Source organism: Stegostoma tigrinum, chromosome 3 (assembly GCF_030684315.1).
Source record: "Stegostoma tigrinum isolate sSteTig4 chromosome 3, sSteTig4.hap1, whole genome shotgun sequence".
NCBI classification, from domain to species: Eukaryota; Metazoa; Chordata; class Chondrichthyes; order Orectolobiformes; family Stegostomatidae; genus Stegostoma; species Stegostoma tigrinum.
The window spans coordinates 35,482,490-35,507,160 of record NC_081356.1 but is presented as its reverse complement, the minus strand read 5'-3'; the positions used below and the strand labels follow the sequence as shown (position 1 = coordinate 35,507,160).

Here is a 24,671-nt window from a genome sequence, read left to right as displayed (position 1 = left end):
TCATCAGTAGGGAATCAACAGTTACAGGGAAAAGAAAGGAAGTGGAGTTAAGAATGATCAGGTCAGCAATCATCTCATTGAATGATGAAGCAGACTCCATGGACTGAATGACCTATTTCCACTCCTGCATTATATGGTTTCGTTTGCAAAGGTTTCAAGTTGCAACAAACTGGAAACAGATACTGAATCACAACGCCATCACAAACTGACACTGATATTATTTCACTAAAGCAGTTTGGCAACATTCCAGACAAGGGGTACAATCTTCAAGAGGTAAATACTTCATTGATTTTCCCAGTAGAACACTCTTCTTTGTATCAGAGTTTAAAATGGTAACACAAATGGAAAATGCATGCATGATTATTTTAAAGGCACCCAAGACCCTCCCCCAGTAATTTTATTCCATCTACACATCAAGTAGATCGACATGGACCTGACAGTCTGATAAGCGACTATCACTGTAACCATGCACCCAGACACATATTTACTAAGCATGAGCAGGACAGAATCAGGCCATTCATCCCAACAGATCCATGTTGGTGGTCACTTTTCACACCAGTCCATTCCTACTGCTTTTCAGATTATCCCATCAACATGTCCATCTATTTATTCTCCATCATGTTTATCTAGGTTCTGCTTGGATGAGCCAGTGCTAATCAGTTCAATTACTTAATGTGGAAGTGAGTTTTTTGTTCTAATCCCTGACCAGGTTAGAAAAAGGAAAAGAACTGTTGCTGCTGGAAATATGGAAATCCAGTTCTGAAGAAGGGTCACTGGACCTGAAACATTCACTCTGTGTTGTCTTTACAAATACTGCCAGGCCTGCTGAGTTTCTCCTTTTGCTCCTTAAGCTTTTTACTGGGTTAAATAGGGACCATATTTGTAACCCCTTGTTGCAGCCTTTCCTGCAAGTGGAAACATAATATTTGTGTCTAGTGTATAGAATCTTTTACATAATCTTCAAGACTTCAGTCTGAACACCGTGAACCTTGTCCATCTTGAGTAAAGAACTTCATTTGTTTAATCTTCCCTGATTGATAGGAACACTATCAGACACCTTTCTAGTATTTCTACACTTAAATCAGTAATAATTAATTTTAAACACATTATGGGTGAAGTACTTACTGTAACTACTGTTGCAATAATGGCATACACCAGAAGAGCCTTGCTATTGTCTTCTGCCACTTTCTCATCTTCAAGTGATTTTTCTCTGGCTGCCTTCTTTTGATCAGCGTACAACCACCAAAGGACAGCTGTTCCACCTGTCGGGGTGTGATGGGATAAACAGTGAGGCAGACAACAATGTTTGACAATAAAGAAGAAAACAAAGCTCAGAATTGAAGCTGATGTCCAGAGGGGTTTACGGCTAGAGAAGACCTAATTCAGGGGATTGCAAGGCAGAGAGGGATTTAGAAATGAAGATGAGAATTATAAATTGGAGGTAACTCTGGACTGGGAGCTATGGTGGGTCAGCAAGCATCCAATCAATGGAATTTGGTACAAGCTATGATACAGCAGGACTTTTGGATGTATTCAAGTTTAAAGGGGATAGTGCATGGGAGGATAACTGAAAAAGCACTGTCATGGTTAAGTCTTGAAATGACAGTCTGTGTGTAAGACTGACAGCAATAGAATTGGCTTAAACAAGTACCAGGGCAGGCGCTATTAGAGGACAGCGATTACTTTATGAATGTATAGACCATTAGAAGCTTAGCACAAGGTCAAATTGTACAGGCCGAGAGTAATCTGGCAGAACCAAGGAGACTGCTTACTGAAAGAGGCAGAATTAATAGCAAAGGCTTTGGCTTTTCTCTTGTTTGACTTAAGGAAACTGCAATTCAATGTGGACAGGTTGTTGGAGACCGTTTGCCGATTGAAGAGACACATTCAGTGTCCCCCAACAGAGGTGTAATTTTCATCGCATGTTACTTTAAGGAGGGGTTAAGACAGCTGGTGGGGAGGCGCAGCTGATGACAACATAGAAGCTAGATCATATTTTTAGGATTAGATCACTGCAGGACAACACATGGCAATGTAAAAAAGGGGCTCAAAAATGAATCTTTGGACATCTCCAGAGGTTATGGTGTGAGTGCAAGAAGAGAAGTGACTGCTGGAATCTGAGTGCCTTCAACTGGTTCCAGTGAGCTAGGCCAGGGAGACAGGGATTGAAGGAACTCCAATGAGGTTAGAAAATCCAAAAATGCATGATGTAACAGGGCTACAGTGACTAGCGGTGTAATTTGTGACTTTAATTAAAATGGATGTAGTAATATGGAAGAGACTGATACCTCACTATCACATGTGAAAAGATGCAGAAATTTTTGCACGAAAAGTTCTTGACTTTTCTTCTTCTTTGGAATCCAAGCTGATTCCATTCACAATCAGAAAATGAAAAGCACTGTTTAAATCAACAAAATAGTCCGTCTTGGAGTGGAGAATTAGAAACAGATACAAATGGATCTGAACAATTACTTAGCTCAGTTTTAAAATATTCTCATCATTTGCAATTAATCAACTTACCAATTGAACCAAGGACAGTGAGAATTGCAAGGATCCAAACAAGTACTCGGGAGATGTACCGAATTATAACCATTAACAACATCGACAAAACTGCCAAGGCACAAATAAACAATTAGTGCACAAGTATTATATAGGATTGAACTTTCAAGGAAATTCAAGTGACAGACAAGGTGAGATTGTAAATGCTTCATTTTCCACATTTCATTTAAGATTACAGCTTCAGATCTGACAATTATCAAATTTTGTCTGAGTGGCACAGGAGACTCATAGTCCACTGGACTTCCTCCTCTGGGAACCTGGACTCCAATCAGGGCCTGAAAGATGCAAGAAAATTTCATGTCCTGCTGCTGCCTGGTAAACATAGCCTTTGTAGGATCACTTAAACTTCCACTGAGAGCCTCATTTAGCCTCGCATCAAAAATCAACTCTCCTCAGACAGAAGAACGCTGCGAGAGGAGTGGGAGCTAAAGCTGTTGAATTTGGCATTTTGTGAATCTGTAAAAGCAATACACTTCAGAGGCAAAATCTCTTCATCTTTGCAAGCAATACAGAAATGACCAATTATACAATATTACAGAACACAGGTCCCATTCAGGCAAGGTCCACTCATCTCATTCATCAAAAAAAACTAAAATCGAGATGGGAATCAAAATAAGTCTGTACCCGCTCTCACTCTGTTATTCTCTATTACTCTTCTGCTCTGTCTCCACTCTCTCCCTTCCTTAGTATTTCCCTCTTTCCACCCCTCTTTTGAGTCTTTGCCTCTTTTTTTCCCTTTCGCAGTGTTTCTCTGTTACAGTACTTTCTCTCTTAGTCTGCCAGGATTTGCAGCTGCTGTAAGTGCAAAGAACAGACATGACCAATTCACCTACATTCTAGAGTAGAAGCTTACTGTCACTTACAAACCACATGTTAGAAAAAGTTTCTACTTTGAAGAAGATCTGCATCTAAAAAATTGCCTAGGTCAAATTGTGCTGACGTTAGATGATGCTGTCCGATTGATAAAGTGTGGAACTGGATGAACACAGCAGGCCAAGCAGTATCAGAGGAGCACAATCTCTGGCTGACTGATATCCTGTTTTATCAAAAGTAATTCGTAACCGACAGAAGCAGACAGTTTAAGAATCAGAGATTTCCTTTTTTAAGATGAGGATGTGAAGATTTTTTTTCTCTTTCCCAGAAATTGCTGGAAGTTTGGTCTTTAAATTTATTCAAGGCTGAGAATGGACAGAGTTTGAAGACAAATGAGTCAAGGGTTATGGTGGGAAAACAGGAAAGTGTAGGTGAGACCACAACCCGATAAGCCACAACCTTATAAATCTTGGAGCAAACCCCAAATGCCAAATGACCTACTCCTACTTCCAAGATTTATGTCCCCATATTCCTATTTTCCAATAATCTCAGGCTCAGAGTTTAGCTAGCCCTTCTGAAGCCTACAAAACTCCTCTGAGGCAATAAAATACCACGCCAAACACTATAACATATTAGCTTCCAACTCTCTATGCTCCCAGATTAATAAACTTGAAGAGGTTAGAAGAGTGCTCAAAGTCAGAGGAGTGCAGAATAACCCGTAATGACAGTGAACTGGATACAAGCATTTAAATATTCACATGTAAACGACATTTAACTGAACAGCATTTAAACTTATTTTAATCTTTAGCCACTAAAGTTGGAAAGTTTTTGTTTTATTTCATCATTCACAGGATGAGGGTGTCACTGACTGGGCCAGCACTTATTGCCTATCCCTTATTGCCCAGTGGGCACTTAGAAGTTAACGTTGCTGTGGGTCTGCATTCACGTATGGGCCAGACCAGCTAAGGATGGCAGTTTTCTTCCCTAAAGGGAGGTAGTGAGCCAGATGGGACATCATTTGAAAGGAGAGCAATCCACAACAACAGGGCAAAAGCGTGGAGCAGGGAACAATCCAACAGAGCCAAAGGCTTCTGGGCCATCAGCAGTAGTAAGGGTATCCTTTCCTGCAGTTGCTGCAGATATTATTCTCCTCCGCACCTTTTTCCATCCAAGGGTGGAAAAGAAGAAAATACCGGAAAGGCTTTAAAAATTATGGCCAAATATCATAGATAGAGGTGCATTTTTGGAAGATTTGTGAAGAAATTAAAGACTTGAGCACTTGACTAGAAAACATGACATCAGAGGTGACTAACTACAGATTGCTCCCTGTGTCACATATTGAACAAGCTGGAAGGAAAAGGTAAGATTACAGGGCTGGCTGAAGACCTCATTCTTGGAGCACTGACACAATTTACTGCAACAGAGAAGGCTACATCAAAGGAACAGTAGAAAGTTTATCTCCAACACTAAAGCTACTCCAAGACTATTATGTCCATTCTATCTTTAGTAACACAAAAATCTTTACTGATGTTGTACATTTCCTTGATTTCAACTAACCTGTTAGCTGCAGATTTACACATCAATGTATTTTAATTTTAACTAGTCACATTTTATATAGACTAATTCAGAGCAAAAAGGAAAAAGGTTTCATGGATTGTTGAAAATCTGAGCAGACCCCAAAGAACAGTTTAGTTTGCCTGGATAGCCTAGTGAACATTTATACTTTAAACTAATTCCACAAATTAACTGCTCGGGATCACATCCTGCTTGTGCAGCCTTGTTATGAAGAAGTTGGACACTGTGTCTCTTATGTAACAACAATAAGCATAATTCAGTGGTATTTAATTGGCAGTGTAATGCTACGAGACATTGTGAAGATACAATATAAAAGGTAGCTGTGTTTCTTTCCAACAAGAAAAGACTCCATTTCTGTTATTTTTCTACTGCTTTCTTAAATAAACAAATCATCATCAACAATATCTTTCCTTCATGGCACTTCTACAAGAAAACGAGAGAAATTTAGCCTAAAACTAATAATCTCTAATTTGAATTTTTCTGCCCAGTTCCAAAGCATTTTATCGGCATGCTGAACTGTCCTGCACCCTGCCTACTTATCAGTCAAGAGCTCAACTTAGTATTTTGTATCCTTATAGCATGTGGATTATTTGCTGAGTCCACATTTCCATTTAAAGTTCCGGAGGCAATGCAATAATCATATTGATGGCTTCTGAATTAGGGAATTCAGGGAATACATTTGTACAATGCCATTAGTTGTTCATACAAGTTCCTATTTGGTGAGACACTTATTTTTAATATTAAGTTAACATCTATTAAAAAAAATGCAATGCAAATTATATAGTGATATATAATACATGGGCAGCAATAAGTTGCTAAATGTAACAAAAGCATTCTAAATTAAATTTAATTTAATTATTCAATAATGCAACACTTGTTTCAAAGCTTTTTTTTTAAATAAATGAAAAATGTATTCAAGATGTATTACCTAGAGATAAAAAGCAAAGTCCCACTATAATTTCTTTGCTGGTCATTACTCCAGTAACCACTCTCTGCAAGACACTATTGTCACTGACGAAGGTGGTCAGGGCCTTAATAAAGTTGACAGAGCAGACATCTACATCTGGGGCACAACGATGGAAGAATGGTATAGGTTTACTAGTGCAAAACAAAAACACAGAAAAAAATGGAATGTCAAATTAATATCAACAATGGAGATGAGTGACGACCATGATGGACACGAGTACATTTAGAATACTAGGTCTGCATGAAATATCAAACATTTTAGGAGTAGCAATGAGTTCTACTCATTATTAACAAGGAAATCAAAATTAGTAAAATCAAAAAACAGCTTTTGCTTCTTAGACCCAACTTTCACTGCAGCAAGGAATTAAAATAAAATTGCTTACTACTTTTCTTATAAAACTCAGTATAATGGACATGAAAACCGTATCTACTGATAAATTCCTGACTTTCATAGATGTATTCAGCTCCCAATTAGTGCACAGTGACCGAGAATAAACAATTGCAGATAAACTGCAGAATTCAATTCCAATCAAAGCAGTTCCAAAACAGGTAGCCCAAGGAGGACTGGCACTGACAGTCTGTCCATATATCTCAGCCCTGCCTTTCCAGCCCTTTATTTTCTGTATTGTTCCCCTCTATGTGGCATTGACAGCAACTGCCATTGTGCAGTGCTTTGATTCAAGTTTGCCTACATGGGTGGTAGTGCTTTCTCAATATGACGACTGACTGGTCCCTACATGGAAAGAAAGTGTACAGTATAAGCTAACAGTACCTACGCTTGCAACTTCACCAGGGACTGAGAAACTTTGTGATGCAACATATTGTTAACTTGACTAGAATCTGTAAAAGTAAGGGCTTTTCCTAACTGTTCTGAATGAGCAATGGAACACTTTAAAATAAAAATGTACACAGATATTTAAGCTCCGATTTGACAGTTCAGATAATCCACAAAGGCCTCCTTCCTTCTTGCTATCTTATTTCCCTTAGAGGGGACAACACTGCAATCCTGGGCAAAAGCCACGGGCCTCTCGTTTCCACTGTATAAAGTAGAATATCTGGGTGAAAGTTTCTTCAGCACATTTATGGCAGAGCCAGCTGACGAACAGGCTGGAGTTGGCTCCATGGTCAAATGTGTGTTAATTAGGGACAGCCAGCATGGATTTGTCAAGGGAGGATCATGTCTAAGTTGCTGGAGCTCATGAAGAGGTACCAGAGAGCGTCGGTGAGGTAATGCTGTTAACCTGGTGTACATGGACTTGCAAAAAGACATTCAGTACCACTGCACAGACTTGTGAGAAAACATTACAGCTCATGGAATAAAAGGGACAGTAGCAATGTGGATACAAAATTGGCTAAGCGATATGAAACAGACAGTAAAAAGCAAAAGAACTGCAGATCCTGCAAATCTGGAACAAAAACAAAGTTGCTGGAAAAGCTCAGCAGGTCTGGCAGTGTCTGTGGAGGAGAAAACAGAGCTAATGTTTTGGGTCCGATGACCCTTCCTCAGAACAGTTCTGAGGAAGGGTCACTGGACCCAAAACATTAGCTCGGTTTTCTCTTCCATGAAACAGATAGTAATGGTTAATGGATATTTTTGGGCTAGAGGACGGTTTATAGTGGACTTCCCTGGTGGTTAGTATTGGGACCTTTGTTTTCCTGATCCTAAATGCCCAGATTTTTGAAAACCATTTCAAAGCCTGCACATGACCTAAAACTCAGGAGAACTGTAAAGTCTGGAAAGTACAGTGCAGAATGTTCAAAAAAAAGTAACAAGCTGATGGAGTATGGAGGTAGATGGTAGATAAAGTTCAATATAGAAACAGGGGAGGTGATATACTTTTTGACACAAAGAACATGGAGAGACATACAAAATAAAGGGTATTATTCTAAAAGGTGTGCTGAAGGAGAGAAATCCAAATGTAAAATGTGCATAAATGATCTTTGTAGAGAGTTCTATTTTTAAAAAGAGCATTAATATCCTGTCTTCATTAATTAAAAAAGAGCAGGGAAGTTATGATGAACTAGTGTAAGCACAGGTTAGACCTCAGTTGAATATTATGTATAGTTCTGGGTGTCACAATTTGTGTATGTATTGGGAAGACAACGGAACAGCTTTGAGAAAGGTTGCAGGTATGAGATCGTTCAGTTATGAGTACAGATTGGGTTAGGGCCATTCTCCTTGGAGAGAAGACCAAGGGGTGACTTCACAAAAGTCTTCAAAATCATGCAGGGTCTGGGCAGAGTGGGTAGGGAGAGGCTGTTTCTGTTTGCAAAAGGATCAAGAACCTGAGGGCAAAGTTTAAAGTATTTTGCAAACTGAGCAACTGGGAGATGAGAAGGAACTTTTTTCACACAGAACATGGTTTATGTGAAGAATGCACTGTCTGGACATTTAGTGGAGGCAGGTTCAATTGAAGAGTTCAGATGTGCATTGTTTTTATTTAAATAGTTATCCAATGTGCTGTGATATAGGGCATGGGCACGAAAATGACATTAAGTTGTCAGTCCAATTTTGGAAGCCGTTGCAGACACAATGAGCTAAAATGGCTTGTTTCTGTGCCGTAATAATTCTGTAACTCTGATAGAATTGTGGGTCTTCAAGACCCACGTAAGATTCAGGTTTAATAACCATTTTGCTGCCACTTAGTAAGCCACTTAGCTCCTCAAGCCTACTCTGCTATTCAGTAAGATCAAAGCTGATCAGGATTCCCGTCTACCACTGACAGATTCTTGATAAGGGTGCAAAAGTTTATTTACCTCTGTTTTAAAAATATTCAAGAACAGGATTACAAGATAATTAGGAGTATTGACAGGATTAATAGGAGGTGTCTTTTCCCTAGGATGGAGGATTTCAAAACAAGGGGGCATATTTTTAAGGTGAAAGGACAGAGTTTTAGAAAAAGACATGAGGCATTTTTTTATGAGAGTGGTTCCAGTGTGGAATGAACTTCCTGAGGAAGTGGCGGGTGCAGGTACAATTACAATCTTTAAAAGACATTTGGATAAGTACACAAATAGGAAACGTTTGCAGGGATGAGGGCCAGGAGCAGACAGGTGGGACTAGTTTAGTTTGGGATCATGCTCAACATGGACTGGTCGGGTCGAAGGGTCAGCTTTGGTGTTGCATGACTCTATGAGTCTGCTTCTACTGCCTTTTGAGGAAGTTCCAAAGATTTAAAACATATTGGAGGAAAAAAAAGAAATCTCCTCCTTTCTGAAAAAGATTCTAAAGAATCATACTGGAAACAAAAGGTTTTCTCTCTCTCTGCAGATTCTGCACAACACTGAGTTTCTCCAACGTTTGTTTTTCTTCCCTCCCTCCGTCGTAAATGGATAATCCCTTGTTAAAATGTTTTCACTCTCAATCTGTATTACTCAAGTAACGAGACACAAAGGAGAAGCCACACATGGTCCCCAAGTTCCATGCTTTACACTGTCTATATCCATTTGGCATTCATTGAACTCAGAGATATTAATGATAATATTTCTGACAACTTGTTTTTGTTACAAAGCATCTCATGAAATAGAGAAGTCATGCCACTGGTCCACCCACTGCATGTGTTTCATTCCCCCTCTGTAGTAAGTCCATGTGAAAGTAAATCCAACTACAAATTTAAACATTGATGCTTAACCCTGACTGTGTTGTATATATCGCCTTCCAGAATAGCCAGGAGAATTCACTGGGCATCCCTCATTCTCTGAGATGCATGCCACAACCATGTTCTGTATTTCTGGAGCCCTGTGCTAAATATCTTGGTAGTCCACTTGTTATGTATTTGACAAGACCAGGCCCAATGCTGTTTTAAGGTCCTCCGTCAAAGCTGTTTTCACAGCTACATTTGTTGCTCTCTTGGCATGTTATTGTAGTCACAACACACAGATGGGTGCAAAGGTCAGTTCACAGGAGTGTCAGTCTACCTAGGACAATAGCTTATTGTCACCAAGCACAACTGATCAGAATTGGGGGAATAAATTATAGTCCACATTGTTGCAGGGGTATGGCATCATTGATCTCCAAGAATAAACAGAAGACAAAAGAACTTCTGGGCAACATTTAAGCTAAAATAACAACAATGGGAGATCACGCTGCAGCTGTACAGGACATTTGTTAGGCCACTTTTGGAATACAGTATCCATTTCTGGTCTCCCTGTTATAGGAGTGCTGTTGTGAAACTTGAAAGGGTTCAGAAAAGATTTGCAAGGATATTGCGAATATTGGAGGGTTTGAGCCAAAAAGGAGAGGCTGAATAGGCTTGGGCTATATTCCCTGGAGCATCAGAGGCTGAGTGGTAACCTTAGAGAGATTTAAAACATCATGAGGGGCATGGATAGGGTGAATAGCCTAGGTCTTTTCCCCAGTGTTTGGAGTCCAAAACTAGAGGGCACAGGTTTAAGGTGAGAGGGGAAAGCTTTAAAAGGGACCTAAAGGACAACTTTCTCACATGGATGGTGGTGCGTGTGGGACCGAGCTGCCAGATGAAGTGGTGGAGGCTGGTTCAATTACAACATTTAAAAGGCATCTGGACAGGTGCACGAATAGGAATGGTTTTTAGTGATAATGGGCCGAATGCTGGCAAATGGGACTGAATTAAATTAGGATATTTGGTCAGCATGGACGAGTTGGGCTGAAGTGTCTATTTCCATGCTGTACATCTCTATGACTCTCACACTGGCATACAGTTTGTGGGGAGCCATGTAGCTGTGAAAACAGCTTTGACGGAGGACCTTAAAACAGCATTGGGCCTGGTCTTGTCAAATACATAACAAGTGGACTACCAAGATATTTAGCACAGGGCTCCAGAAATACAGAACATAACTTTAATTACTAAGACAAAATAATACTTGGCTTCAATGACAATGAGAACATTCAAGTTTGGGTCTTACTTGCTTCGTTAACTTTGGTTGAGAGTACACAGCTCACTTGGGGATAGAATGAACAAGTCAATTTCCAAAACAGAGAAATGGCCCATCAAACAACCAGTTCCACTAACCAGAGGAAAGATTCAAAAGGGGCACACCTCAGCATCACGGGATATCATCAAGACCACAAACATTACTAGAATCCAGAGACAGAAGTATCTAATGCATGAACAAAACTGAGTAATATGTGTCACAGTGGAAGGATAGAAATTGGAGCAAAGCAGAAAGGCTTTGTTCGGGGGTATTGCTGGGTAGTGGTTGTGGTTGAGATCTATATTAGAATCAAAAGAACAGTGACGAGCTTGTTGAGATCAAAAAGAAATTGTGATTAAATGGCAGAATGACTTTCAGAAATTTCAACCTAGACATTTAGTGAGGGACTAGAGAGAGAGAAAGAACGAAAGGAAGGACGAAAGAACGGAAGAAAGGAAGGACGAAAGATGGAAGGACGGAAGGACGGAAGGAAGGAAGGAAGGAAGGAGAGAAGGAAAGAGGAAGAGAGAAGGAAAGAGGAGAGAGAAAAGAGAAAAGAGAACGAGAAGAGAGAAAAAAGAGAGGAGAGAAAAGAGTGATGGTATGAAAACACAATGCCTGGCCAAAAGGGGCTGCTGCTGACTTTAGGCACAGACCTTGGAGAGAATTTTTTTTCTTCCTTTACAAATGACAGAAAGGGCACTTCCCATTAAAAGAGAAGCTGTGCTACAAAGTCAAATCATGTGAGATACTGAGACTCAAAGTTTATATGAAGAATTAAGAATAGCTGAAGTTTTAACTAAATGATATGCAAGTGCAAATTTCAGAATATAAATTTGTTGATCACAGCTTCTGGAGAAGCTTCACCATTTACAAAAAACACAAAATAGTTGTGTTAAAAAAGTGAAGTTTTGAAGTTTAATAGTCAGAGACATACATTATTACTTTTTGACACGGAATCCCTCAGAATTTTCCTACCTTGATTTAACAGGAAGTTTAGGACACAAAGTTGATCTTCCTGATGTGTATTTTGATGGTTCCAGCTCATATGCGCATAGCCTAGATCCTGCAACAAAACAAAACTGAATTAAAAAATAACATTTGTGGAATTGCTTTTATGCAGCAAATATGGCAAATCAATATTAAAAACTTTATCTCATTAGGCTACAAGTACATGGCAGATCAATTGCAGAAGAATCAGTTTTCATTGCTTGAAAAATATCAACTTGTTCAAAACATTACGCAAGCAGAAGTAAAATTCCACCCAGTTTAAGAAACAGATCCAGACACAGCAAAACAACACCTGGCCTAGCACATCCTTATTTTTCAATATCACTAATGGAAATGTAAACAGTGGAAAAGCATAAATTTATTCAAGAATGGTCAGTATTAAAAGTTGGTACAGGTGGCTGGAAAATCGCATCGTATTATTTACATCAAGAATAAAAGAAACATTTCAAAGATTTTTAAAAACTTGTTTGTGGGATGCAGATATTGCTGATTTTGCCAGCATTTATTGCCCATCTCTAATTGCCCTGGAAGTGTTGCTAATTGGCTTATTTAAAATCACCGTGATTCCTGGGGGACCTAGGCACCAGTAGTATTGTTAAAAAGGAGCTTCAGGATTTTCACTCAGTTAGAGTGAAGGACTGGCAATATAGTTCCAAGTCATTATGGTGTGCGACTTGGAGAAGATGTTGCAAGTGGTAGTGACCCCACATATCTTCCCTTACTCTTCTTACTTGTTTGGGCCACAAGCTCAGAAGGTATTATCAAAGAATCTGGGTGTGTTACTGCAGTGCATCTCGTAGCTGGTAGACATTGCTGCTACTGTGTATCAGAGCTAAAGGGAATGAATATTGAAGGGTGATGACTGGTGTGCTAATCAAGCTGACTGCTGCATCATGGATGGTATAAAGTTTCTTTGGCTGCAGTAGCACCTACTCAACCAAATGGAGAATATGCTATCATACTTCTGACTTATACCTTGTAGACACTGGACACACCTTGAAGAAACAAATGGGGAGTTACTCACTGCAGAATTCCTAGCCTCTGGCCTGTTCCTGCAACTACATGATTGGTCCCATTCAGTTTCTGGTCATTAATAGGGGATTCAGCATTGTGTGGTATTTGTGTGATGTGAACATGACTTTTCATTTATCAGCCCAAGCACTGATATTGTCTAGGTTTTGCCAAGTATTGACACAGACAGATTCAATACCTAAGGAGTTATGAATGCACACAATCAAAGTACACCCCATTTCTGACTTCACGATGAAGATGGTTAGTCTTAGGAGACTACCCTAAGTATTGTAATATGTGCAGTAAATGTCCATTGACAGAGATAAATGTCCCCCAGCCTCCACAGTCATCTTCCTCTACACTAAATATGACTCCAGCCTGTAGAGAACTTGCCCCATTATTTCCATGGGCTCCACTTTTCTAAAATCTCCTAAATACCACACTGAATCAAACTCAGCCTTGATGTCACCATACCTATGGAGCCCAGCCCTTTCGTCACGCTTGGATTAAGGCTGTTACAAAGTCAAGAGCCAACTGGCCATGATGGAATCCAAACTGAACGTCAATTCATAAGTTATCCCTCTATGAATGCCATTTGATGGAACTGTCGATGATTCTTCCCATCACTTCACTGATGATCAGCAGTAGACTGACATGCCATTATTTCACCAGATTGCATAAATCCTGATATTGCGGACAGGACATAGCAGAGTGATTTTCCACATTGTTGTTTGGAAAAATGCAGTATTGCAGATATTCTGAAGCAGTTTCGCTAATGCTGCGCCTAGACTAGCGTGCAAGTCTTCTGTATTATTACTATTTTAGGCTTAGTATTACAATTCAAACGTACTGTCATTGAAATAATGCGAGTCATAAAAAGTGTTTACAGTATTGCTGTTTAACATATTCATTTGAAAATTACTTTCCCACCACAGCAAAGGACCAAAGTGAAGTATGTTTTGCACTGAATTCTTACAAAGGAAATATTAAAGTAGAGAAAATGATTGAAAGTACAAGCACAATAACGTATGGGTCACTGGCATCTCTAAGTTAACAATGTTCAAAGTTCAACTGTCTATTAGAGTGTGGTCATTGGTCTAATGTCATCTCATCTGCTCATGCTTAAATCTTGATATTTTAATTCAGTTAGCTGTTTCAAGTTGCATAGCTGCAGCTACTTCAAATATGCCCGCAAGAGTAATTGATTAAGTTTGGAGATGAAAGGACTGCAGATGCTGGAAGCTAGTGTCAAAAAATGTGGAGCTGGAAAAGCAAAGCAGGTCAGACAACATGCAAGGAGCAGTAAAGTCAACATTTTGAGTTGGAACCCTTCTTGAGTCCTGAAAACATTGACTTTCCTGCTCCTTGGATGCTGTCTGACTGCTGTGCTTTTCCAGCTCCACATTAATAAAGTTTGGAGTTCAGTAGTAAACTCCCAAAGGAACAGAACAGTTTATGACATATGTTGTCAAATGTCTCCAGAGTGCAATCATGTAGGGAAGAAGATGCTAATTATGGAGAACAATGACTTAACAAGCACAATTCTGAACATTTTTAATGATTTTGCACTGCGACTCTGCAATTCTCTTTATCCAAATAACTGTCCCATTTTCTAATACAGGGTGAACAAAAGATGGGAAAAGGTTACAGGATTGTCACTGGTGATGGGATGGTATTTCAGTCTGTAGACTGGATGAAAGTTAGTTCGTTTACAGAATGACATGCTCATCTCATTTCATATATGTTTGCAAGATATCCCCAAACTGTTTGATGGTGTTTGTTGTTGGAATATTGATGCCATTCAGCAACAGTTTGGGAAGGGCCACTTGTTTCCAATAAAACAGATGCCAACAGTGATGTGCTTACTTTTATTATATGTTTACACTTCCAGAAAACAAAACATTCTGCATAAGAAGCTAATAATTGAGATAAATAATTCTAGTATACCTCAAAATGAAAATCATACTCTAAGAGAAAGGCAAAAATCCAAAAACTGAAAAAAATTCTAATTTGGTTGAAGAGGTAGTCAAGGCCTGGTCAGGGACCCTTGTTATTGCAAACTGCACATTTAATCCTAAGGTTATGTGAACTCTTCTGAATAGTTTCACTGCTGAGCAAGAGTCATAGTATGAATAAAAGCACATTCTTAATCCTTAATGCTTCTTTCCATCAACAATGTTTTGGCCTCACCATTTTCAATTGCAAATCTTTTAACATCCTCGAGTGTGCGAAGGTCCACATCTGGACATTTAGACACACACAGAGCCATGGACTTGATTTTGAAGTGTATAACATCCAAGTTACAGGGATCCAAGAAAAACACATACCTGAGAAAGGAAAAGAACAGAAACATATATCAAAGCTCAAGCTGCAAACTTTCACCTTTCTTTTTGCTTCAATGCGTTTTTCATCAACTAAAATTGAACAGTGTTACAGTTCCAGCTGTTGCTATTACTGGACAAGCTAGAAGCCAGACGGAACTGTGGCTTGATCCCTGTGTGCCATCAACTCCAGTTTGCTAGCATTCTTTGACGTCACAATTAGTCAAATGCTGTCCTGATGAGGACAATCAACACCAGCTCATCTCTTGAATTCAGCTCTCTACTCCATGTCATTTGTAATGAGGTCAGGAGCTCACAGACCGAGTGGAACCCAACTGAATGTGAAGAAGCAGGTTAATGTTGAGTGCATCTTAATAGCACTGTCAACCACACCTTCCATTACTTTTCTCAATCAAGAGTAGACAAATGAGGTACCAATTATTGGGTAGGACATGTCTGGTTTTGGTAGACAAGACATGCCTAGGCAATCATCAGGTAGATGCCAATGTTCTGAGTATAAGAGAAATGCTTGGGTGGCACGTGGCTAGTTTTGGAAGAATATCTTCATAATTATTCATGAATGTCATTAAGGCCCATAGACTTTGCAGTATCCAATGCAAGACTCCCTCTAATTGTTTCTTTTTAAATTTGGCATGCAGAACCAAGTGGTCTGTGTATGGCACTGACATCAGAAATGGAAATCAACGAGTCAGTATGCTGATGGCGTGTGGAACTTCAGTGTGGCTGCATGGCCACGCGCTTTAAAGAGAACGTTGATCCAGTGCCTTCAGTCATTTATTGATTTCATAACGTTTCATCAGCACAATGCGGCATTTGTAACTTCAGAGTTTGCACACCCACTAAATTGCTTATAAAGTCTTTTGAGTGGGACTATAATTAAAAATGCTCACTTAACAAGGGATTCAAAGAAATTAAATGCACTGGTTAATTCTTTAAACAATTAATTTGTTCTTTTTAAAAATTTGGTAAATTAATCAATAGACATTGAAGACTTTTTTTAAAATCACAATATGAACTCAGAAGTCTGTCCACCTTATAAAGGGTAGTCAGTAGTTTGTGGATGCATGGATTTACATTAAACTGACATAGAGCTATAAAGGGTCATTGGGTAGGCAAAGGGACAATTGGTTGGCATGGATGGGACATGGGAAATGGATGAAGGATGGGGAGGGCTGCAGAGCAGTTTTTGTTTAATTCTTTTCAGCAAATTTTAAAATGTTCCACAGCACTTTGAAACAGTCTGTCACTGCACCCAGAAGCCCCTGCAATGCCTCTGGCATTAGTCTAGGCTCAAAACGGAGTGATCTCCATTTCATCCAGCTACAACACACCTCTGCCACAAAATAAGTCTGACCCTCTGGGTACTACTTCTTGGTTTGGGTTTGCAAAGAAGGGAATTGTCCCAATTCTGCAAGTCAGACATCCTTGCTGTTAAAATTTAAAATCAACTTTTGTGTCTTCTCTTGTAATTAATGTTTGATTTGATTTATTATTACCACATGTACCTGAGTACAGTGAAAATGTTTGTTTTCCATGCAGTACAGGCAAATCATACCATACAAAGTGTATTACGGTAATAGAACAGAGCAAGGGACACAATTTTACAGCTGCAGTGAGGATGCACAAAGTGCAAGGTCAACATTAAACTTAAAATTTGAGAGGTCCATTCGGAAAGCTAATAACAATAGAAAAGGAGCTGGTTTTGAATCTGTTGGTATGTGTATTTAAGTTTTTGTCATCTTCTGCCTGAAAGAATAGATTGGAAGAGATTATGATCAGGGTGGGAGGAGTCTTTGTTTATGTTGCCTGCCTTCCTCAGGCAGCGAGAAGTATAGATGGAGTCAATGGGTACATACATCCCAGCATTAGGGAGAATCTACAAAGTATTAATCACACCATTCTGCGATGCTGATTATTTACTTACTTATTATTTGTGTGGTCAAGACCACTCCATTCTTGTCCTTCCACTTTGGCATTCTTTTGGCCGCAAATGTTTCCAAAACTATCATATCCAAATATCAACCTCTGGGCTGCTCCAGAAGCTATTGCAAAGCCACAAATAACAACCTAAACAGAGCATTTCACAAGCTTATTATCATACCTTCATCATAGCATTGTAATACAAGCTGTTTTACATGAAGAAAATATTATACAGTTTATGCAACAGCAGAAAATCAGGGAGAAAGTAGATTTTAACATTAGCAATGCCCAACCTGATCAATTTATGTGACCAATTGTTAATTACAGCAACCGCTGTCAGGAATGTGCAATGCAAACAGATCCAAAATGTCATTTAACACAAGGGGTACCACTCACTTACAGCAAGTGAGTGTAAACACCATTAAGCCACTAGAGTTATAATACAAAACTGCAATGTGTATGGTCTCAGGATGCCTCTGATCATTCCAACTAATCAAGCTAACGGTACCTGATTCACTGCGCCAAATTATATTATGGGTCTGTTATGATGCAGCTCTCAGAACTCAAAATTAGGTTAGAAAAGGTTACCACATTGACATGCATATAATTGAACCACACAACAGCCAGCTGATGTTTGTCTTGGAAGCATACAGGAGACTTCAGTCAGTGTTTGGTGCAGGGCTGGATAAGTGAATGTTACTGTTGATTGATCACACTAATTGTGTTTCACTACATGCAGATGGAGGGCCACTATTTAGGGTTGCACTAACTGTACATATAAGGAGACATTTATTCAAAATGTGCAGTTAGGAAATGTACACTTGTGATGTTCCAGTTTGTTAATGGATGCAAAATTAAGTGAAAGTGGTCTCCAAAATTATTCTTCAGCAACACACTTTCTGAAACAGGAAAACTGAGTGAATAACTGTACAAGTCTCAAAACCACATACCAGCTCGTGACTTCTTGAAATCTTTCATTACCATTTATTTGAGCAAAATACTTTTGCACTTCATTTAGAACAGCAGAAATGTTGTACAGAATACCAGCAAAATCCCTAGCTCAATGCCCAAAGTGAATTCACTGATATCAACTGAGATGATAACAGTTCTCTGTGTGGGTAATGTGTACTTGTGAGCATTAGGAGAGAGCAGCATTAGGCTTTGCTTATATTCTCCTTCCACTCATCCAAATTAAATGTAGAAATCTGCTATCTAAGCTTAAAAAGATGAAAATCCTTCTTAAGACACACTTGAGAACTGTAGGCACTTGTGGAATTAAGTACCTAATGCACAAGGAACATAAAAGGAACTGAAGAGGCGGGGGTGGGTGGAGGTGTTGGTCATATGAGTGGGAAAATCAACACAATTCTTGCAACCCTGACAAGTTGCAATACTCTCAGCTTTGTAAAATGAGAAGGAATTTGGGAAGTAATGCATATGGGATCCTTTATTCATTCACGGGATGAGGAGTGTCGCTGACCAGACAGCATTTATTGCCCATCCCTAATTGCGCAGGGGGCAGTTAGAGTCAACCACATTGCCCTGGGTCTGGAGTCACATGGTCTAATCAGGTAAGGATGGCAGCTTCTTTCCCTTCAAGACAACAGTGAACCAGACGGGTTTTTCCATCATTCAACAATGGATTCTCAGTCGTTGTTAGATTCTTAATTCCAGATATGTTTTGAATTTGCAATGGGATTCAAACCCGGGTCCCCATGCCACTAGGCCAGCATCTCCTCACAGTTAAATTAGGAGCAAACATGCTCTCACCCATGCTTCAGTCAATTCAGCTGTGTAAAAAGCTGTAGAAACACTGATAACAGGTACATAATTTCCCTCAGGTGAAACAACAAGGCACTGCATGGCCCCAAGATGACATTCCACATCAAGCAGAGGTTCACCTGCACATCTGCCAATGTGGTATACTGCATCCACTGTACCCGGTGCGGCTTCCTCTACATTGGGGAAACCAAGCGGAGGCTTGGGGGACCGCTTTGCAGAACACCTCTGCTCAGTTCGCAACAAACAACTGCACCTCCCAGTCACAAACCATTTCCACTCCCCCTCCCATTCTCTTGATGACATGTCCATCATGGGCCTCCTGCACTGCCACAATGATGCCACCCGAAGGTTGCAGGAACAGCAACTCATATTCCGCCTGGGAACCCTGCAGCCATATGGTATCAATGTGGACTTCACCAGTTTCAAAATCTCCCCTTCCCCTACTGCATCCCTAAACCAGCCCAGTTCATCCCCTCCCCCCACTGCACCACACAACCAGCCCAGCTCTTCCCCCCCACCCACTGCATCCCAAAACCAGTCCAACCTGTCTCTGCCTCCCTAACCGGTTCTTCCTCTCACCCATCCCTTCCTCCCACCCCAAGCCGCACCCCCAGCTACCTACTAACCTCATCCCACCTCCTTGACCTGTCCGTCTTCCCTGGGCTGACCTATCCCCTCCCTACCTCCCCACCTACACTCTCTCCACCTATCTTCTTTACTCTCCATCTTCGGTCCGCCTCCCCCTCTCTCCCTATTTATTCCAGTTCCCTCCCCCCATCCCCCTCTCTGATGAAGGGTCTAGGCCCGAAACGTCAGCTTTTGTGCTCCTGGGATGCTGCTTGGCCTGCTGTGTTCATCCAGCCTCACATTTTATTATCTTGGAATCTCCAGCATCTGCAGTTCCCATTATCTCTGCATGGTTGATCTGGTTTCCTCCAGTCAAGTCTCCATACATTAGTCAACATATGCCTTTGTAATTCATACTACTTCTGAAGTCAGGATGATTACCCACTGAGGTAAACTGGCCAGAAATACAAGTCCTAGCTTGGAAGAATAAATATAAATTTGCTTTTCTGCTCAAAAACAGGACTTTATTAGCAAATTCTCACATTGAAATCGGAAGGTTGTTACAGTAGATCATAAAAGTAGATGTATTCAGAAATTTATCTAACACTGAGGGTTAAGATCTAAGGTTAGGGAAAAAGCTATATGAGACATCACATGAAGAAGCCTGGGGCACCTTGGGAAGTGGAACAATTGTGAAGCACAATAATGTCAACCAAGTTATCTTTCAAACTGACTGAAATAAAAAGACATGATGAGCACACATTGCAAGCTACAAGTTCTACTGGCTGAGGGTGGGCTGTTGTTTAACTGATTCCTGCATGAATTGAGTAACCAGTAGCTTTCAGTTTCAAGACTTTCGGCTTTTGTAAGTTATGTGGGTTTAGTGCTAAATGAGTCGAGCAAGCATTATTCACGGCTGCTTTACGGGGATTTCTTCCAATGCTCTGCCATAGGAATTGCAAAATGAACTGTGAATTAAAATCTGTGCCAAATGGATGCAGTACAAGATAGAAGTTCATTATAGCTAACGGATTCAAATTATCACCTAAGACTTTTCAAGGGCATGGAAACAAGAGAGGCCATTACCTTCAGAACAAACGAAAACTTCTATCAGAGATAGAACTGAAGAGTAGTGAAGTTATTCTAAGCCACTATCAGAATACATTGGAGACTACTACACACTGTTCTATTTACCATTTTGTAAAATGGTTACAGAGGAACTGGAGGGGGTGCAGAGATCATGGATAAGCACATCAAGAAAGATTAAACAGACTGGGCCCATTTACCCTTGAGAAAGAATGATTTAGCGGTTGCCGAAGAAAAAGGGTCTGAAAAAAAAGTAAGATTTCTCTTGATTGGGTACAGAGAGAATGTTTTCTCTTGCCTGGAAGAGTACAAATGGAGGCTATCAACATCAGATAGACACCAGGGGCAGAAACAAAAAAGTAGGGAGTAGTGAGAATTTAAAAACTGCTGCCTCAGGGAGTGGTTGAATTGAAAGAAGGGAGGCGGAGGAATACATGAAGTGATAATAGGAACTGCAGACACCTTATTATCTCAGAGTAGACGATGTGGCTGGGTAAACAGGGTTATACTGAGAGATTTAGATTAGGAAAGGTGGGAGGAGGCTGAGTGATACATAAACATTGTCATGGACTGATTGGGACAAATAGCCTTTTTCTGTGTTTTTTAATGTTATCTCTAAACACCATTCTATTGTGGTTAGCCATAATGTCAGAGGCAATAAAGTAACAATTTTGATCGACAAATTGTTTCAACAAAAACGAAGGTGAACTCACCATGCCAATGCAGAATAGAATAAGTACTAGCAGCCACAGGACATCTGTGCAGCTGCGTTGCTCGAGTGGCTTCCATTGTCTCGTAGAGTCCTAAACAGGAAGCACATTATCAGCTGAACAGGGATATTTTCTTCAAATGTGATGATGTAACAAACCAGTTGATCAAGTTCAAAGTTATGATTATTCAAAACGCAAAAGAAAAACACGTGAATAAATAACTTTTGTCGGCAGCAGTTCTTAAATCAGATTCTGGAGATGACTGAAAATCTGCATAGATTTTCTGTGAGGGCTAATAAAAAACAATACAAAAACATTACTGAGAGATAGTAAGAACTGCAAATGCTGAAGTCAGAGATAACACAGTGTGGAGCTGGAGGAGCACATTAGGCCAGGCAGCATCAAAGGAGCAGGGAAGTTGACGTTTCTGGTCAGGATCTTTCATTTTTCTGAAGAAGGGTCCTGACCCGAAACATCAACTTTCCTGTTCCTCTGATGCTCCTCTGGCCTACAGTGTTCATCCAGTTCCACACTGTGTTATGAAAAACATTACTGAGTTGCCCTGTCTTACGGGTATGTCATGTCAAAAACTACTCAGGATGACATGGTCAGAGCCTGGAAATCAGATTTAGGGTCTGCAGTCCTGAAACATTCAATCATTAATGGTGGAAAACTACTAAACAACTATTAAGAGAAACAAGCTCCACAAATATCCCCACTATCAATGATAAGATATGCCAAATGCATCTGCCCATAAGATGTTTCAGAACTAACCACAGCACTAGCCTACCTGCTGTAGGACAATTATAACACTGACATCTATCCAGTAATGTGGAAAACTGGATGTCCTGCATACAAAATGCAGGACAGAGATAAGCCAGCCAATTACTCCCCAGCCAACTCTCAGTAATCAAAATGGCAGTACTATCAATGATACCCTCTATCAAGGAGCACTTATCCAACAACAATTTGCTCATTGACATTCAGATTGCGTGCTACCAGGCTCACCCATCACCTGAAATGAAACAGAAAATGCTTGGAGAAACTCAGTATGTCTGGCAGCATCTGAGGTGACAGAAACATTGTTAACACTGAGTTCAAAATGCCTCTTATTCATCCTGCCCCTGAGCTCATTATAGTCTTGTTTCAACATTGAATAAAAGGAATAGAACTCCAGTTGGGGACCTGAAGCACTGCTCTTGACCTCAAGGCAGCGTTTGTCCAAATGTAATATCAACAGCCCTGGCAAAAGTGATGTCAGCAGGAATTGAGGATAGATGTTATTGAAGCCTCTGCTAGTTGGGGTCAAACTTAGCACAGAAGGAAGATGGTTGGTTTGGTGGATGTCAATTATCTCAGTCAAACGATAATTTGGCAACAGCTCCTCAAGATAGTGTCAAAGGTCATTAACGATGTTGATTAGGCCTTTCTTCCATCATAGCCTAAGAAGTAGGAATATTACAGATGATTGCACAAGGTGCAGGGCCAATTGTGACTCCTAGATACTGAAAATGTTTATGTCTGTATGCATCACGACCTGGTCAACATTCATACATGGGCTAATAAATGGTAAGTTACATTTACACCAAACAAGTATCAAGTAAAACTCATCACGAACATGAGGCAATCTCGCCATCTCAGCTTGTCATTCATCGACATTACCACCACTGAAGCCTCCAATATCAACATCTTACGGTTACCATTGACTCGAAACTGAATTGGACCAAACAGTGAGAAGAGCAGACGATGGGAATTCTGCAGCAAGTAATTCATCTCCAGGCTTCTTAAATCCGTCCACCATCTGCAAGGCACAAATCAGGATTGGGAATACTCTCCACTTTGAAGGGGTGAGTAAAATCTTTTATTTCCTCTTAAACCACACCAGTCTCATGTTTCTCTGTTAAATTTTTATTCATGCTTGCCTGGGAGATGTACATATTCAAAAACGGCAATCAGCTTAAATCTTCATTGCCACAACAAAGGTATTTTGCCATTTTTACAGATTGGATTTTACAGCTTCTGATTGGAAATTACCACCTGTAGACATAGACAATCAAAAGGTTACACACTTACCCCATCTCTATCTAATTGTATTCATATGGCTCACATTCCAAGTTACTACAAATGACTATATCCAAACATATTCAAAATAATACACATGCTTATATTATTCAATTATTTCACTTTATATTCACTTCTTATAACTATTGGTACATACCTTGCGATTACAGAAAGCCTTTATTGTTACTTTTCACCTTATCAGTCCTTCCGATCAGCCAAACTGTCTATTTTTCTCTTTCAGTTTGCATCAATGTGGGCGTGTATCTACACCACATAGACTACAGTGATTCAAGAACTGGTTCACCACTATCTTCTACAGGGCAGTTAGAGTGTTAAATGCTGTTGTAGCCATTGAGGCCCAAAGACCATGAAAAAAAATGTTAACAACAGAATGTAGATCAGCATGCTGAAGGCAAAACCAAAGAAACCAGACACATGGAAGATAGGAAGCTGGTGATGAGGTGGTGGAAGACAGCAGAAACCAAACAGAAATTCATGTTCTGAAACCTTGTGTGTTTGGAAAGAAACCATAGGAGGGTGTATGAGAAATTGTGGATGGCTTTCTTGAATGAGAGACTTACTGGTAATTTTAGAGGACAATTAATATTGAACTGCACTGCTGGTGATCCCAGGTCCTATATAGTCCAAAAAAAAGAGGAAGAACCTTAAATTTAGCTTGTGAGTGAAATGGTGATTGAAGTGTGCTGCCCTTTTGCTACACATTTTCACAATTTACAGGGAACATATGGATGGAAATCTGCCATCCTCACCAACAGATATTTGTGAGCCAGTTTTGTTCCTTTTTACAATACTCTAGTAGCTCCACATTATTGATGTTAGTTCTGTTTTCAAATTCCAGATTTATCAAATAAAATTTAACTGGAGATATGTAAACTTATAACAATGGCTCTGGATTACTTGTTCAGTAACATACCCAATATCCCACTGCAACCCATAAGAAAATATAGCAGTGCTCATTTGCAAAAAAACGAGCACTGTATTTCTGCAGTTCTGGAGTAAAAGCTCTTGTTTGTAATTTTATTTAGCAAAAGGCACTGACCAGAAGAAACAGAAATTTTATTTTCTATAAAAATCTCAGGTGACAGGCACCTAAATAAATGGACTTTAATTTAAAACAATATCCTTCCTCTAACAGAAACAACACTGTGGAAGATGGAAATCTGAAACCAACACACAGAATGCATTGTTGTATTTTAAGGAAAGTTCAGTAAATACTCAAGATGGAAAAGAGGGAAAACTTATGCTGATGAGTTGAAATGAATTAAGATCAGAGGAGATTCACACATGACCAGTGCAGGTCCATTACTTTTGTCTAATCCCTATAAGTCAATTACATTCAAATAGTAGCCACTGC

General features: G+C 39.8%; 1 protein-coding gene across 2 annotated transcripts in view; it reads right to left on the bottom strand.

Moving 5' to 3' along the window:
• The window catches only part of LOC125450909 (choline transporter-like protein 1), a 64,129-nt gene that overhangs the window by 24,142 nt on the left and 15,316 nt on the right, over positions 1–24,671 (bottom strand). Inside the window, exons 2-9 of one of the 2 annotated variants that reach the window (XM_048527290.2) lie at positions 22,854–23,036; positions 21,239–21,328; positions 17,095–17,237; positions 15,019–15,155; positions 11,785–11,872; positions 5,876–6,045; positions 2,521–2,610; positions 1,126–1,262 (exon numbers count right to left, since the gene is read on the bottom strand). In XM_048527290.2, the coding sequence (XP_048383247.1) occupies positions 1,126–1,262; positions 2,521–2,610; positions 5,876–6,045; positions 11,785–11,872; positions 15,019–15,155; positions 17,095–17,237; positions 21,239–21,328; positions 22,854–22,871 (873 nt within the window). In that variant the 5' untranslated portion in view covers positions 22,872–23,036. The remainder of the gene's footprint in view (positions 1–1,125; positions 1,263–2,520; positions 2,611–5,875; positions 6,046–11,784; positions 11,873–15,018; positions 15,156–17,094; positions 17,238–21,238; positions 21,329–22,853; positions 23,037–24,671) is intronic. The other variant, XM_048527289.2, reaches the window with a different exon arrangement.